General features: G+C 41.7%; 1 protein-coding gene across 1 annotated transcript; it reads right to left on the reverse strand.

Annotated features, from left to right (window-relative positions):
* Positions 1–14,551: 14,551 nt before the first annotated feature.
* Positions 14,552–17,929, reverse strand: KCNJ11 (potassium inwardly rectifying channel subfamily J member 11). Its single transcript, XM_051620379.1, has one exon. It carries the CDS (start codon positions 17,777–17,779, stop codon positions 16,586–16,588), a length of 1,194 nt encoding a protein of 397 aa, XP_051476339.1. The 5' UTR covers positions 17,780–17,929; the 3' UTR covers positions 14,552–16,585.
* Positions 17,930–18,429: the final 500 nt, after the last annotated feature.

Consider the following 18,429-nt stretch of genomic DNA (forward strand, 5'->3'; position numbering starts at 1 on the left):
GATGTCTAGTGTTTTATTTTAAGTGGGTGGGAAAGAGGTGGGTTTTGATCTTGTCTAGATGCCCTCTACTTCTTGCTTTCTGCAAGGATGTGAAAAGCAATTTATAAAAATATCTAAGTATCTTGTGTCATTTCCTGGCACCAGCTTCCTCACTGGAATATATTCACTAATTAGGCACGTCAATGCTCTGTTTTCTAAATCAATAAAAATACAAAACCAACTAATTAAAATGCTGCTGCAACAGCATTACAAACTCTTGACAACAACAAACACTTCCCTGACTTCTTCAAATTCAAAACAAATCTCAGAGAAGGTGAAGCACCCACAGGGTTAGTTTCGCTTTGCTTGCAGGTTTTGCCATCAAAGTGAGGTGGTGGCCACTTCAGGATGTTGGAGTGGCTGTGACAATGTGTCCCTTAGGGAGATCCATAGGATGTGGTGCCCTATCCAGCCGCTTTAGACCTTCATTTTGAAATACATCTTGATTAAGAAAAACAATGGATGTGTGGTGGCATTTTGAAAAGAAGTGAAGCTATGGATCGTCCTTTTGCAGTTTAGGCGAAAGTAGTTAGCAGAAGCAGGGAGCTGTCTCTAAGGCTGACCCCCAGAAGTACTTTCTCATTTACATCCTTCAATATCTGTTACTGAAATCAAGAGGTAGTTGTGCTATGGTAGTGAAATGCGAGTCCCATCTGAAAACATAGCAACACTCACTAGGTACATTTCTAAAAATAAACTGGGATTTTTTCACATAATGGGAAATGGGGAACTAACTCGAGGCCTATTATTTACATACCCACAGACAGCAAATATCAAACCCATCTATAGTTCCCCTAATGTTTTCTAATGCCTTAAATATGTTATTAATATTTATAATGCCTGATACTTGCCAGAATCACTTTGTATCCAATTGTAACACTTTTTATAATATACTATCCAGTACTATACTAAACCTGCATACTTGCTTATGTAGTAAAGTACAGTATCAGTGAGGGAAAGTAATTTGTTTCAGAGATACCCAAGTTTCTAAACCTGGTATGTTTTTCAGTGAAAAATGCAGGGACAGAGCAGCACTCCAAAGCTGACCTCTCCTTTCTTTGTACCTTTTCCATCAGTTCAAGCAGCTGTTTGACTGCTGTTCAGTCTCTGTGGCAAACAATCTGTATTTGCTCGTAACGGCTCACATCTGGTATCTTCTGAGAAACCTCCCCTAGAGCCATCCCCGTGTTATAGAAGGTGATGGTGTATACAATACACATATGATATTCCCCTCTAATATCTCATTTCACACCATCTCCCACTACCATATCATTGCTGTTAACACTACATGGAGAAGTGGTCAGTTTCTGTGTTCCCTACCACCAGAGACAGTGGAGAAAGCAGGCTTGGGGGGCAGGCATCCCTCCACATCCACTAGGCATCATACCAAGTGACCCCACTGCATGAACTGGGAGCCCACCTAGTGGGAGGGCATGAGTTATCCAGCCGTGATGTAGAGTCCTATGCGAACTTGTATGAATGGAAATTTCCACAGTCACAGGAAGACACCAGATACTTCAGTCACAATGAGTGAAATTCCTGAGCCCATGTCTATTCTACAGGCTGTGCACACCTTGCCAGTGCAGTTAATAGCATGGAGAAGTGACACATCTATTATAACTCAACGATTTTTCACAGGATCAGCACATAGAGTTGCATACCGTTTCTTCACTAGAGGGAGTCTTAAGACGAATTCCTGAGCCTTTTTAGAAACTAACTAAGAAGCAGAGTTGTTACATAATAAAATAGGATGCTGAAAACTGAATGATCCCTCAAAAGCCAAAAAAAAGCTGCCGTATTTCAAAAGGGCTTGGGTTTTTTTATTATTTTAATTTTTTTTACAAGAATGTATTTCTTACATTGTGTTATTTCCTTTGGAAGAGACCCTGAAAGTGCAAATGATCACTAAGGTAATGATGCTCTCTCTGAACACGGACACCTCTGTACCGTGCTTGATCTCCAAGTGCACCACAACTGGATAACAACAACCTAAAAATCACTTTGTGTTTAAAAACCCAAAATACTGACCAGGAAAAGATACTGTTTACATTTATAGCTGGAAATGGTAGTCCACCTAGAGTAGAATTCTACATGTTAGGTAGTGAAATAAAACATGGCAACACTGCACTATTTCTGTCAAAAATACAGCTGGAGAAAACAGGATTATATCAATGCCAACTCACTGTCACTCCTGATGCTGCTCAAGGAATAGCTTCTTTGGAGGCAGATAAGTTGTTTTATATCAACTTTTTTTTTTTTTTTTTTTTTTTTTCCACCATAGAAATTCTACAGGTAAAATAGCATTTATTAGAGCCAACTTAGGAGGCTAGTTCACTCATGTGAAGCTACCTGGAAAGCACTAGTGAATAGCCAAGCAAACTGATAAAAATCAGGATGTTAAAGATCAGAACCGAGATGAAAGAACAGGGTGCTGTTATCAAGGCACACCTGAAGATTTTGGTCATTTTCCCTCTATCTCTAGTTTAATTGCCTGTGTTCAATGTTATGCTGCTCACTACACATAAATCCATGGCTCATTTCCAACTACAGTAGTTTTATTATTCTTCGTCTAAATACCCTTTTTTATTTTTAGCAAAGAAAGAGGAAAATCAAGTGCTGGAAATGTTTACTGAGTACTATAACATTATCAAGAAATTAATAAATCACATAGTACTCCTAGTCTAAAAAATTATCTGTAGTTTAACTTTCTACTGTGTCTACAGTACTCAGACAAGAAAAGTAACCAGCCACTCATCTGCCCCGATGGGTAGATTTAGTTCAATCTCCAGGTTATTACAGTATTATCAGAATAGCAATTAGTTATTTATTAATTATTTACAGCTCCCAAGTTGCATTTTAGTTGGCTCAGTCTTAGAATCGGCTGTATGTCTTTTGTTTGGACTGATTGCTTTCCTGTTCATTAAGTACTATAAACCACGTAAGTGGTTTCAAACATCTATTTCTATTTTGATTGTAGTACAATTTCTACGTTGAAAACTGTTGCAAATTATTTAACTCTAAGGCTAACAGGAGAGATGAGTGATGACAGCCAGCACTGGAATACTCCTTACCACTCTTATGATCTTTAGTCACTGCTCCCAAAAGCAATGTTCAAATGCTTTTGGTCCCATTTACTAAAAAGCCATGGTTTCCTGTGGTGCTGTGGTGGCTGCAGGCAGGCTGGGGAGCATCAACCTGTCTGTGCTGATACGTGGCACCAGACCTGCACTGGCTGGACTCAGGCTGGATCCCAGGGCTGTCTGCCTGCCTATAGGGCACCAGCCTCACTGAGGGCCAGGGACCACCAGTTGGCATCATAGCCACTTGATCTCTGCCAGCTTATACATACTTTGTCACGGCTCATATTTCAGTCTAGACATGTCCAAAATGTTTCAGATGTCCCCTGGGCTCCTCAGGACAAAGCCAGGGTTGCACCGAGTGTGCACAGAACATTTTTTAAATTTTTTTTAAACCCCACAACAAATTGAAGCATAGTTTTCATCCCAAACCATAAACACTGTATCCACCAAAGAGAAAGGTACAACACACAAGGTAACACTGAAAGAGAAGAAAAAGCAATTATGCTAAAGAACCAGGATGATCTGAAAGCTTTTCAGTTTCAGGTGCCCATAGAAGAGAATGGCACTTTCATGGCTCCATGCACTGTTCATGCTTCTCCAAGTGCATATGAGCACAGCAGGGAAGAGCTTTCCATTGAAACAATTTATGACATTCTGAAATGGCATTCTCTGGAGTGGACAACACCACTGACTGCTGTAGGTATGCAAACTGCTGTTCCAGGCAGAGAGGGTATGGTTTGATTTCTAGAAGACAATAGCTGTCTGGACTTAACACTTAGTAGGGCTACAATTGGTGTTAAACTAGAAAATTTTTCACAGCAAGAATGCACTTTAGGACTCAGAGATTTTTATCTCACAGTTACAAGGATGGGTGTTCTTTGTCTCCAGAGCTCTCAGGCATTTCTTGTAACCCAGGTACCTTCACATGAATACGCAGTTACTCCTATATGCTCACATGGAATTGCTCTTAGTAATACTACATATTTTGTCCAAATAGCTGTCTTAATCACAACACTCAGTTCTCCAACAGCTGGTAATTTCCCTCATAGGCCCTCAGGAACCAAGAGGATGCAAAATATTTCCCTAGATCTTATTTAAGATGTCTGGAAACCATTTCCCCAGAGAAGGCACTTTTTACTCACAAAAGGCAGCTTTATCTCTCAAACTGGTTGTCACAGTCCCCACATCTCTCCAACTGGGGAAGCAACTACTGTTCAAACACATCCTTTGTTTTTCTTCAGGAGAATTTCCCAGTTGCACTGGATGCAACTGTAAGACCCATCCTTCCCTAACCTTTTCCTTTTTGCCCATGTTATGTGCTTCTAGCACATAACAGATTTCTCTGGAGCTCACGTTAGTCAGTATCTTAGGGGTGGGTGCAGGGGTGGGGTTGGCAATCAGCACCTTTTAGTGCTGTATCATATACTGATACAATTTGAATAAGTCCAGTGATTTACTTTTTAGCCCTTCCATCACTGGATGCAGTGCAATGTTTAACATACATGCCAACAACTCTCAGTTGCTCACTTTAACTTGCAGAGTCCATTCCTTCTCTCTTGAGGCAATCAAACTCTTTAGGTATTAAGACGATGAGTAGTACTCAGAAGGATCCTTCACAAATGCTGAAGTTAAAAACAAAGGGTCTCTTGCTGATGGAGACAAACTGTATTACAAAGAAAAACTAAATTCCACTCACAGGGCCACCCAGTGCCATTCAGTGCTGAAGTTACACATTCAAAGAGTGTTACAAGAAAATCCTATTATCTCAGACCTTTTATCCTGTGTTCTTTGGGCAGTATGTTTATTTATGCTTTCCTCTTTGGTACACAAGAAAACATCTGGAGAGGACAAACTGCCTTTAAAACTTTTTCAGCTCTGCCATGAATCAGACTCACTCGGAGTCTGCTCTGGAGTGAGCTTAGTGCAGCCGTGTCCCGGACGTCCAGGATTTATATGCATAGACATGACAGAAATAGAGGAGTGAATCTAAGAAGAAACAAAAGTTCTGCTCCTGATAAGATTTCACAGGTTTTGCCATGAACTATCTCAACAGAGTATTAAAAAGAATAAAAGAATCCCACCCACATCTGTTTGTCCCAATGCGAGACATCTACACAACACTGCCCTGGGAAACCAATGCACACACACAAAAATGTTCCACATACAGTTCTAAATCTAGCTTGAGGTTTATTTTCAGCTTGAGAAACAGGTAGTCTGAGAACTTCAGTGTGTCCACAGCATCTGTATTCCTGCCTACCCCACTGGATATCAGCAAGCCTAATTCCTTGAGCAGACTTGGTGGTCTTTATTTCTTAGGAACTCCTTCTAAGGAACTCTTACCAAAACAAACAACCAAAACAAACAACAACCAAACAACAAACAAAAAGGTTAAATTGGAAAGAAGAGCTCTTGGAGTTTGTGGAGTATTTTCCTGAAGAAGTATTTTTAATAGGATGACAATGATGATTTACAAGAACGGAAATAGATTCTTTCTCCTGCAGCAGAGAAAGCACTTGAACTCCATAATTCACCACCTTTTAAATTGTGCTGACATATCTGTTTTGGGGATCGCAAGGATGACCAGCAAAGGGGAACTGGGAACTTCATAAACCAGGGAAAAGATAATAAAATGTATAATTACGTGTTACCTTTGTTATACAGAAGCCCTGTAGCTGAACAAGTACTAAATTATTATAACTAAGCACATTTTCATATCCAGAGGACTAGTGGTTTGTTGTGTTTAAGCTGTCAAAAGAATGTTATTTCTCATATTTATTGCATTCCTCATTGAGACTGGATCCCTCTTGCTTCCTGTATAAATAACCAAATATACAAATACCAAGGCTATAAAGAGCTAAATAATCAAGTTATTTTACCTCCTTTTCACACCCTTGTTTATCTAGCATTGGTGAGTACTAGAACACCTCTCTGTGTTTGTATATGCACAAAGTTAGTGATTTCTGCCCTGAAGAGATTAAAATCCAGTGATTACTGGAGGAGGATATAACGAAGGATAACATCAGATAAGAGCTGTCAGACAATTCAGGTGACTGCTTCTACTTCAATCTGTGCTTCAGATAACACCTACAGCTTTCATATTTGGGGGGAGGAAAAAAAAAAAAAACAAAAACAAAACTTTGAAAGTAATGTACAAAGCCTGGAGAAACCCATCACAAAAGATATTTCTAAGGCTTCCAGGTATGTATAATACATCTATGGGTCCTTTCACTTTAGGGGCAGTAAAGAACACTATTTGATCTCACTTCAGGGGAAAAATAATTTCGTTTCAGGTGTACAGAATCATTTGGGACAGGAAGGTGTAACTTACAAGTCATGGTGCTGGCAAGATCGACCCCCAGGAGACCCTGGTTGTGGCTTGCTATTGAATTAGTTTGCTGAGTGCTGCAGTAGATATATTCACTTGGCAAGTTGTTTTTGCCATGAGACTCTCTATAAAAGTGGAGAAAAAATTGGTTGAATTTATGCTTGGATTTTTGCTTTCCTTGAATTGTTTTATTTCAAACAAATGAAGAATGTTATACTCCCCACTATGAAATTACTTCAAAGTAAAGTGCCTGGTAAAGAAATAAAAGACAAAAATTGAGGTTCTGTTATATTTAATCCAGCTATTCCATCAGCAGTTTTCTTTCCAGGAGACAATCCATCTGACGGGAGCAATGTCACTTTCCCTCTCCCCTCTCAACCACAAGATGTAATTTCATATTAACCCTGCTGTAAAATTATAGTGATGAGAAAACAGTATATATTTTATAATTGATTCTGAGAAGTGTTAGCATCAAACCCTTGTCCAGGTTTTACTTCTCAACTTGTTTGACATCAAACTATAGATCTTTCTCTGATTTTGTAGCTAAGTAACAGAATATTTTTGTTGGTGGAAGTGATGGTAATGGTAAATGGGCTGCTTGAGACGAGTGCTTAATTGTTGACAGGTTGATAGGACTCATATTTTGTTCTTATTCTTGCTGTCAGAAAGGAAAAAACCCACACCCTTTAATAAAGGGCACAATTTCTCTATTATATGCAGCATGACACACTATGTATCCACATAGGTAAGTGCAGTGTCTTACTGAGTCCAGGTACTGAGGACCTAAAGAACAGCAGGCATATTTTTTTTTTTCTGTTGCAATTCTTTCTTCTGTAATAAATCACTCCTGGCTTAGTGTCCCAGGAGGGTTTTACTGCAGCAGCTTTTTTATGGAAGACTTTCTCTCTTGCTTTAGCAAGGTATCCTCTTGTATCCAAGATACAAGACATTCCTACACAAAGCACACTCAATAAAACTGTCTCTCTTGAACTTTCCATATCACATTTTTTACCTGTTGAGATCAAGAGGTGTGTGTGTGTGTCTATGTTTCTGAGCCACAAACGCTGGATAGAGTTACCCAAAGCCAATCAAGCCATAAAAACTAGTACCAGATAAAATGGATTAGGATTATATTTTTGGTATGAGCAAACTACTGTTCTCTCCAAAGGCATCTGACAATATTCAAACATTAAGATATGAGGTTTTTCATCCAGCACCTCAGCACTGTGTAGAACAAGATCTAGAGAGTAAACTAGGACAAGGGGCAATGGGTGCAAACTGGAACATAGGAGGTTCCATGTAAACATCAGAGAAAAACTTCTTTACTGTGAGAGTGACAGAGCACTGGAACAGGCTGCCCAGAGAGGTTGTGGAGTCTCCTTCTCTGCTGGAGAAGAGAAGGACCTGCCTGGACATGTTCCTGTGTGATGTGCTCTAGGACACTGCTCTGGCAGGGGGGTTGGACTAGATGATCTTTCAAGGTCCCTTCCAACCCCTAAGATTCTGTGAAACTGTATTGTTGTCTTATTGTTTGTTATCCCTTAGAAGTTAGTTTAAATGTGGATACTAGCTTGCAAATACTTAAGCTTCTTTTAGTGTGTCTGGATAGCAGGAAAAGAAACCCTACAGAGTTATTAGAGGTATCAGAGTCTTACCTAAAGGAGGGTCTATCTTTAAGGAAGTATTTCTATATATCAGAATAATGTGGAAATTATTGAATTTTCCATCCCACAGTTAGGCACTGAATGAGCTATAGATACACCGTAAACTTTAAAAAATAACCAAAATAACTTTTCCCTTATAACTCACTAAGGATCAAATCAAACCCCTCAACTAATGCTGATCATTAATTTTTTTTATTTAAACTGTTTCAGAAAAATGAATGAAAGATGAATGCCAGCACACCATTTCACTCAGGCATTCTCTGAACTGCATCCAAATTCTTTAAGTCAGTAAAAAGACATCTGTAGAATTTAGCACGCTTTGGAGTATTTTCTCTGAGAGTCAATGTGAAAACCAGTCACAACTGAATGTTGAGTAACGAGAACATAGCACTAAAAATTATGTGGATTGGTGTAAATTTGGCAATCTTTTTAATACAAGATTGTGGACTTTTCTATGGATACATTAACTCCCTTTATGATAGATCAGTATAAGTTTGTTACTACTTTGAATTGCTTTGTTTCTTCATTCGTTGTAGAAGAAGCCAAAAGGGCTGCTGAAAAGCTGTCTCTGGCTGCAAACCAGAGCTACACAGAACCCTTAAAGTGCTAGTTTTAATACAGAACCAAACTATAATGCCCATTCTGATAATATAATTTCTGAGCAGGATTCTGAGCAGCCAATCATTACTGGAAGGTATGAAAATTGACAGGATAGCTTATGCAGCAGCTGCATGCCCCTGTATCACCTACAGGACTCCAGGTTTGGGATCAGCTATGTGTATGTAGATGTGGAACAGGCAGGATATGGACTGTTCACCACCACCAAAAAAAGTTGTCCCCAAGTTAGTACTAGTAGTTATTAAACAAAAACCTGCTTTGCTATGGAAGCCACCTGAAGGAGGCAGTAAGTGATCTCATGGCAGTCCAGGCAGAGGTTCACAGTGATAGTTTTTGAACACATGATAGTTTCACATTGGGCCTGCTCAAGGCCAAGTCCAAACAAGGGGAAAAAGCCAGCAGGGAGTCATACATTTATAGTACTTCAGGTAGTTATTTAATGTTATGGGACACCAGTGAAATGAGTAACTGGAGTTTTAATAGTAGAACACAAACCACTCAGCCAACATGACACATTTATGGAGTGGCTTTTGTGCCAAGAACTTTATCCTCGTCCCTCCGAAAAAAATAAAATGAAAGACCCTGGTCCATCTAGCCAAGAAGCAGTTACCACTTTGAAGATAAAGTATATTATTCCACACCCGAAGGCTAGAGTGGATGTGGGTACTATGTATCCGGAAGGAACAGAAACAGTGTAGGTTTAGTTACCTGGTTTAAGGGTCTATTCCTAATTGAAGATGTAGAAAATAAGGACTGTGAGGATGGATCTGGTTTCATCTCCTGTGTAACTTGCAAAACAGAAAAGCAAAGCAAAAACCTAGGATCAAATGTGAGGCTTCTACTGAAGATGAAACTTTTGAGGAAACCTACATTTTAAAACTCGATTGAGCTCCACTTAAAGGAAACAGATGCTCTTCAGTGAAGACAGATTTGTGCGTAACAGTAGAAACACTTGCGATATCATTGAAACATCTTGAATGGTAGTAATGTAATTTAAGAGTGGGTCACGGGGCTATGGCCTGCTGTGGAACTTCTTATTTTATTTTTTTCCTTAAATAGGTGCTGTTCAAGAACAGAAGAGAAGTGACATACTCTGCAGGCAGGCTATGTACGGTAATGAACAACATAGGCTATAAAAATATATCAAAGGAATAACAACTTTGCTGCAATTTTAAAAAGGAAACACAGAAGAACCACCTTTCAAACTAAATGATCAAATATCACTATCCAATGCACCCATTTAGTAAGGCAGGTGAATTCTAAGTGTAAAGATTTTAGCTATGGATGTCCAGACAACTCTTAATAGAAAAAAAATCGGCGATAAAATAATGGCAACTTCTTACAGAGATATTTCTAAAAATAGATACTGCCTTTGCAAAAATATTTGTTTAACACCTATAACTCTAGATTAATTCTCAGCAACCATGAGCTTTCTCCATAGTTATTGAAACCAGCCATTAGTTCTTTCAAAGCAATCCACCCTTGTGTATTCAGTGATCACCACACCCACCTCCGAAAACATCACTGGGAGTAGCTGCATAGGGCAGCTTCTTTATTCTCAGGGTCAAAACTTACTGCAATATTACCTACAGAAGCTGTTCCAATTTAAGCCTCCCCTGGTACAATTTGAGGCCATTTCCTCTCATCCTATAACTTGTTACTTGGGAAAAGAGTCCAACACCCACCTCGCTACAAACTCCTTTCAGGTACTTGACAAACAGAACAAGCTGATCTCAGACCACAACATAAACATTCAAGTCATTCCAATGCCTCAGCATATAGGATTATACAACATGCACAAGGGCCACATCCATTCATACTACAGAGAAGGAAATAAAACAAGATTTTTACTTACAAGGCACAGGAAGAAGTTCCGAGGAGATACTCAACGTGAAACATGGGGAACAGCATCACTGTTTCAGCAAAGGCACCATCAGGCACTATTTGGGTCAGCTGCCTGCCACATTAACCTAATAGTGCTCAACCTTATGAGGAAAATCCTGGTGCTAATGAACTCCCTGGCAAACTCTCTTGGATTTAAAGGCCTGGGATTTAAGATAGGGGCCTGATTTGAAGCTCACTGAAGTCAATGGCTCCTGGTGCTGGCACTGATTCTCACTGTCAAACTCTATGCCTCAGCTCCACTCAACAATAACATTATTATGACTATAATAACAACAATGCTATTTATGCACAGTGCCTACTCTCTCTTGGGCAGAGAAAGCCTAAAAGCAAAACAATAAGCAGGTATTTGCCACTTAAAATAGCAAATGTACAAGGAACAGCTGGGGAAGGGAAAAAGTGGCTTCCATCTCCTGCCATAGCACATTCCCAGCTCAGGGCTTCACCATCCTCGCAGCAGTAGGGGCAGACAGGTAGGATGGGATGGGATGGGACACTCAATGCCTCTCGACAGAGAAGGCTTCAGCTCTCATGAGGGGAGGTAAGAAGAGACAGGTTCCTCTTAGGGGCCAGCATCACAGTCTCTGGGCCCCCTCCAGTTCAGGCAGGATTGATTAAGACTGCTCAGCTTTGCAGTAAGGGAACAGGTTAGAAAACTTCTGACTTGAGTTGCCATCTGCATTTAAACTTAATAAATAATTCAGGCACAAAGGCTGACAGAGGCAAGTGCTGAAGTGGGTTGCATGTTTTGATTTCTGAAAATTACTTTTAAACTGAGTCATTGCCCTGTGATGATTCTTTAAAGTAACATTCTGTGTCAAAATAGGGGTGTAAGCCAGAAAAACCTGCAGCATATCATCCTCCATAGGCACCCAGCAGTGCTAAGAGCGGGATGGAGGTAGCGGTATCTGCAGCTTCTTGAGAATGTCTTCTGCTCTTTTAATAGTTCTCCTTGAGGGGGTGTGGAGGTTTGTATCATGTATCTTTCTCTTGCTGCTGAATCAAAAATAGTACACTGACTCATTTGGTACAGACAGTTAGATGGTCACCAGCCATGTTGAGCACAGATCCCACCTCCTGCTCTGGTCTGGCTTACCCAAGGCCTCCTTCCCACAAGAGTCTTCTCACCTCAAACAGCAGCTTTGCTTGAGTTAGGTCTGCAGTGCTGATCAAATCCCTCTTTCTGCTGAGGCACATGCTTTCGGCAGCTTGGCAGATTATGTCCTTCAATAAATAAACCTACTGAAATGGGTGGGAATTTTTCTACTGCCTTCCAGGGCAGTTGAGGTTTGAGATATCCACCTTGGAATGGGGCAGCTGGCCCTGGATGAATGCAGGGCCACACAGGAACATGCACTGCAAAAAGCATTGATCCTGCCCATTTTTAGTAGCAACACCAATGTGACTTTGAGCATTAAGAGAGAAAGGTGCAACCAGGGAGCCTAAAATGCAGTCATTTTGAACCTCCTCCTCTTCTCCCTCAACTCAAACCCAAAGAGCTAAACCACTTTCCCTTCCAAAGGGACCTGCAAAATGAACAACAGGGATTAATCTATGGTGGTTTATTAATATCCAGTTCCTAGGAATAGATACTTCTATGCTCTGTAAAAGGAATCACTGTGAAAATTGCAAGCTTGGCAATTTCACAGAGGTGTTTGTGTTTCTATTATCTATTTTATCTCCCAAAGAACTCTTGTGCTTTATCCTGAATCAAAACTAACTGTGCTAGCAGACCTACAATAATTACCCTTAGAGACGAACAGTGTACAAAGAAAGGAAGAGGAAGGAAACCATAAATAAACAAATTCCGTTTTCAAAGAACCATTAGTTATTAGTTAGATTGATATTATTAATAAATAACTAACCACAAGAATCAGTCACCACAAAGCCCTCCTAACACTGTTTCCAACAGGGTTCTGTTGTGACTTGTACCTTGCTCGACAAGCAGCAATATTTACCCACTGGATTGAGCAATACTGATCACATCCAGCCTGCAGTCTCATCTTACAAGGCAGACTGAATTTTGACATTGACCCTGTTGCTAATCTACGCAAGCTTGAAAGACCTGATCTTGTGAAAGACTCTTACACCAGCCTCTCACATCTGCATTTTAGGTCTCTGCTCTCTCAGCATCATCACATCTTTGCTGGTGCAAAGGGTTTAAAAATAAAATAATTTATTCCTTCTTGATACTGTCTTCCCACTGTGTAACTTGGGGATTTTAAATGTGTCACTGACCCTCTTTTGCCTTTAAATGCAGCTTTTTGAGTTCACTTCTGGTTTGTATCTATTTTATAAGGACATTGTCCTACTGAAGTACACTGCTATAATACTAGATTTATCATGTGCCTTGGGGGATAAGGAGACAAACTCAGACCTTGTTATACTCTAATTTCGTATATATATGTCACTTGATTTCATTAGGAAATGCAATATGAAACTGATATGCCCAGTGGCTATGTTCTCATCACCATTCAATACAAGTATTTTAAAATGATGGCATGTAATTTCAGTGCTCTCCCATCTCTGTTTCTGATTAATAAGCTCTGTGATCCTTCTGTCCATCCAAACAACTTAACAAACTCCACTTTGAATGCACTAACAGTGTGAACTATGAGTACGAACTGATAACAGCCTCCAGACTGTGAAGCACATGAAAGGCAATCCCCATAGACACGGTTGGTTCTGCTGCACCATAAACTCAGCAACGGGTCCTTACAAAACCTACAGCTTCCCACTTCTTGGTTCATGTCCTCCCCTTGGTCAGGGCAAACCCCGAGCATGTAGCCTCCAGCCTCCCGCACACTGGTTTCTGTGCAGAGGACATGTGGAGAGGTAGAGGCAGCAGCAGCCACAGCACACTTCCCCCAGCAGGACCCAGCTGCAATACCACCTATCAAAAAGCAGACATAGGCCAAGAAAAAAAGTTGAAAAGCTCACCAACTTTGGACTTCAACTATGGAAAACACAGCATTTGCTCACTGCTAAGAACAATGAGCTTTCTATGTAAATGATAGCGCCAACGCCTTCTTCAGAACCTTCCTACAGAGAGTGGGGGCAGCCAGCATAAGTAACACATTAAGAACAATGTCAGATATTTGTGTTGCCAAACACTTCGTAAATGACAAAATGAAAAGATCTTTACAAAAAAGTAATATCCCTAGTACAAAATAAATACACTTATTCCTCCTTGCTCTGCTCCTGAAATGCTTCTGAGTATTTTAAAGGTGAAGGAACAGAAGAATTTAAAATTACAAGAATCCCCATATTCAAAATCACCAACACTTTGATTGAAATAAATCAATATGGCAATTTTAATAGTACAAATCCTTCCTTATTCATAATATTATGATGCCTATTTATTTCAAGACTTCAGAAATTAGGCAGATTCTTATAAAATATGTTACATAAAAGGTAGTCCTGAAAGCAGCCTAGGAAATGCAAGCTGTTTCCTCCCTTCCATCTCACAGTGAACAAAGACAAATTTCTACCTCTCTGTAGAACAGATTTCCCTGAGGAAAAAAAAAATAGGCTTGCTTGCTTCAGTTCCTGAAAATAGTTGCATGGCAGGGCTGCTAAATTTGCTTCACATTTAGGTCAAATATTGACAAGAGCTTTAAAATGCTAGCAGAGCTGAAGAGGTTTTATGCAAGAACCTTAAAGATATATCTTATACACTGAAATGAGGCACTAAGGAAGCTAAGGAGAAGCCAACAATTTCAAGTCACTGGAAAGCTAACTCTAATATTTTATCTGACTCTTGTAAGAATAAAGCAGTAGTATTGTGACAGGTGATAAAGAACAATGAACTTTTAAAGGAACAAACACATCAAGGAGATGCAAATTACTCTAAGTGCCCTTCCAATGGGTGATGAAACAGAGGCAATAAAAGGGAAAGCTGGAAAATAATGTGACAATTAGACTCAGTCTTAAAGAAGAAATTTAATCATTAGTTGCACGTAATTATTCCCTCTTTTAAAAAATAGGATTTTTTGTTATTACAAATGTAAAATATGCCTTTACAAATTTTCTTTGCTGACTATTTGTTAATAGTTTGACTGTCTTCACATTTTTGGAGCTGTTCACAGAATAGTATTGGTGTATTGGGAATTTGGAAACTGAACAGGCATTTATTGTTTTAACTGGCAGTCTCATAATGCTGATACAGGACTTCATGAAACTGAAATACATAATTATTGAAAATATAACTACTGTTTTATAATTTTAAAACAACCTTTTATTTTATCCAAACATTATTTCATTTTATTATAGATGCCTGAAAATATTCCGTAGTCGATATGGACATTTTGTCACATTTTTGAATGAGTTTGTCATACTGTTACACTGACAAGGCATCAAAAATTGCCATATTATTGCCAACAGAAATCATTCCAGGTGTCTGTTGAAAACTACATAACATACAAGAACTTGATCTATAAGCTCTTTGAATAGTTAGGTTTGAAAGTAACTCGGTGCCTCTCTGCACAGCTTGTGTAAGCAGGTGTTGGATAAGTTCTGTAATGCTTATCAAGGTTTTACTTGGACAACATTATCTTTTTTTTACTTGAGTGGCAGTTTTCCCTGTTAGTAGCACACTGCAGTTAATGCTGCTGCTATTTCCTAATAACCCTGCATAGAAATAAAATTGCTGCTGTTGGTTATTCTCTGTCTCCCTAGATAGAGACTGTGTAGGACCGCGCTAAGGGGACTTGCTCCTGTTGTCAAGGTGGAACTGAGGGGGTGAACATGGCTCCATCTTGCTTGCTAGTAAATACCAGATCCTAAACTCAGCTGAAAAAAACAAGGCAAGCACTGGCTGAGTAGGGAGGTCAGGATGTAAATAGGAAGGGAATAATTTCCTCAGCAGCAGTATGTTTTGTGACACAGCATCCCAGAACTGACCACACTGTCTTACACATCCCTCCTTTCCCTAAGCACAAAAACATCTGCTTCTTTTACAAAAGGGAAAGGAGTGAAACATTTTGCTTACTGCACGCAGCCAGAATTTCAGCATTCAGCATTTCCCTTTCATTTAAAGTATCTAATTCTATTTATATTCCTGGGTTTATCTAACAGAACTCACTCTGACCTAGGGGAGAGATTAATATTTTTTTTTACTGCCACGTGGCTCTGTTGTGTGCGTGTGTGGGGATGTTGCTTCTGTTCATTTAGACAATTAGAATGCAGAATTTTTCCTATTTATAATTAATTTCAGTTGTGTACTATCTGCTACTCTTTCTAAAGATAAAGCATTGCTTTCTATCAGAAATGTACAGTCCAAAAAGGTATTCCTGAATGTTTTATTTTGGAAGTGTAAAGGGTTTTTAAATGAACAAATGTAAATATTCAAATACTTTTCATACTGCATGTGGTAGGACTGACTCCATACAATACAATAGGGATGAAGCAGGTCTGTCAGTTAATTTCTTTGAGACATAGAGTATAATATATTAACACTTCCAGTTCTGGTCTGTCTGTCATACATAACACTGCCTGACCTTTTTGCTATAATTTAAATCCGGCCTACTTTTTAAATTATTAATATTTTGCTATATTGATTGTCCAAGTTAGAAAAAAACCACCTGTTAAAAACTACTGATTCTCGGACACTGCAAGACTCTAAGTACTGCAGTCTCTGAAGAGAAATATACATCTCTTTTTGGAGAAAATGTCATTACCTGCAGATTAATCAATGCAAAGTGATTGTGCAATTAAATAGTCTGAATTGAAATTTAAAGCTGCAGAACATGATTCTTCTACTCCCAGTGCTGCTTGAAATCTCACACACCTTTAAAAAAATATAATTAGCTTTAGATTTATCTCACAATAAATAACACCAGAACATACCTTGTGCTACCAACCTGAATTTAAAAAAAAGTAAGAGGCCACCTCAGTGTTTTGAATTTATGAGATCTTTCAGACACAAAGCCCTAACTGAGTTTCCCAGTCAAAAGGCATCAGGAAAGCTCTTCACTTATGGTAAACTTGGGCTTTAGCTTGACAGACCTCTTCCTTATTGTGCCTTTAGGGGACAACGGCATGGTGTCCATAATGCTCTTGTCCTCCTCCAGCTGCCTAGCAGTGCATGAAGGGGTGGGCACTTTCACTGTGTTACCGAATTTAGAGTAGTCCACAGAGTATCGCCCATCTTCCTCTGCCACGATGGGCACAAACCTTTGGCCCCAGAGGATTTCATCGGCCAGGTAGGAGGTTCTGGCTTGAGTGGTAATGCCAGTGGTCTCCACCACCCCTTCCAAGATGACTATGATCTCCAGGTCTTCATGGTGGTGAAGGTTCAGGGGCGAGATGTCATAGAGGGGGCTGTTCTTGTCTATCACGTGGTAGATGATGAGTGGGGAAACAAGGAAGATGCTGTTGCCCCCCACGGGGTTCTCCATCTGAATGTCAATCTGGTTGAGGGGCACCACCTCCCCTTCCAGGCTGGCAGTCTTCTTCACCACCTGCATGCGGATGGTGGCGCTGATGATCATACTCTTGCGGAGGTCACCCACCCGCAGCATGAAGCAGAGCTTGCCCTCCCGCAGGGCGATGACCGCATGCTTGCTGAAGATGAGGGTCTCGGCCCGGCGGTGGGCCTGGGAGGTCTTCATGAAGATGCAGCCCAGCATGATGGCATTGATCACCAGCCCCACGATGTTCTGCACGATCAGCACCAGGATGGCAGCTGGGCACTCCTCTGTCACCATGCGTCCCCCGAAGCCGATCGTCACCTGCACCTCGATGGAGAAGAGGAAGGCGGAGGTGAAGGAGTGGATGCTGGTCACGCAGGGCACAAAGCCAGCCGGGGCCCCCTCTGCAGGGTCCCGCTGCAGCCGGGTGCTGTAGTCCAGGTCTCCGTGGGCGAAGGCGATGAGCCACCAGACCATGCCAAAGAGCAGCCAGCTGCAGAGGAAGGACATGGTGAAGATGAGCAGCGTGTGCGGCCACTTGAGGTCCACAAGGGTGGTGAAGACGTCCTGGAGGAAGCGTCCCTGCTCCCGGATGTTTTTATGGGCCACGTTGCAGGCACCGTTCTTGCCCACAAAACGCGCCCGCCTCTCCCGGGCGCGGTACCGGGCATGATCCGGCACATCCTCCGCCAGCCGGGTCAGAACGTACTCCTCGGGGATGATCCCCTTCCTCGACAGCATGGCTCCCCGCCGCCGCTCCGCCGCTCAGCGCCGCCCCATGCAGCCGCCGCTCCGCCGGGGGCGGGAGTGGGGGGCGGACGGCCGCGCCGCGGGGGCCGAGCGGGTTGCACGGCGCCGCCGCAGCCCCCGCCGCAGCCGGCCCCGGCAGCGCGGCCGCGGCGGGACCCGCCGAGCCCACCAGGCGGCGCCACCGAGCTCGGCAGCGGCCGAGCCCGGCCCCACACACACAGACACACAGACACACACACACGCACACACACCGGTTCCGGCGGGGGGGGGCCGGTCGCGGCCTCGCTGTTGCGGTCCCGGGGCCGGTACCGGTCCGTGGGCGAGCCCGGAGCGGCGGGGCGAGCGGGGCGCAGGTGTTTCCGCAGGCGCCTGCGGGGGAGCCTGGCGCGCCGCCGCGAAACGGCCGCTGGGCAGCGGGCGCCGCTTCTCGGCGTGTGGGAAGGGAAGGGAAGGGAAGGGAGAGCCGAGTCCCGCCTCGCTCCCTGCTGGGCGCCGGGTGCCTTCCTTGACCTTTTAACCTCAGGTTTGGGTTGGTTTTGGTGCTGGTATTCTGTTTTTGTTTTCTTCCCGCGGAGGTCGGGTTTCAGGCCACGCTGTTGTGCGCGATCCCCTTTCCCCGGCACCGGTTTTTGTAAATATTT

The sequence above is a fragment of the Apus apus genome, chromosome 5 (assembly GCF_020740795.1).
Source record: "Apus apus isolate bApuApu2 chromosome 5, bApuApu2.pri.cur, whole genome shotgun sequence".
NCBI classification, from domain to species: Eukaryota; Metazoa; Chordata; class Aves; order Apodiformes; family Apodidae; genus Apus; species Apus apus.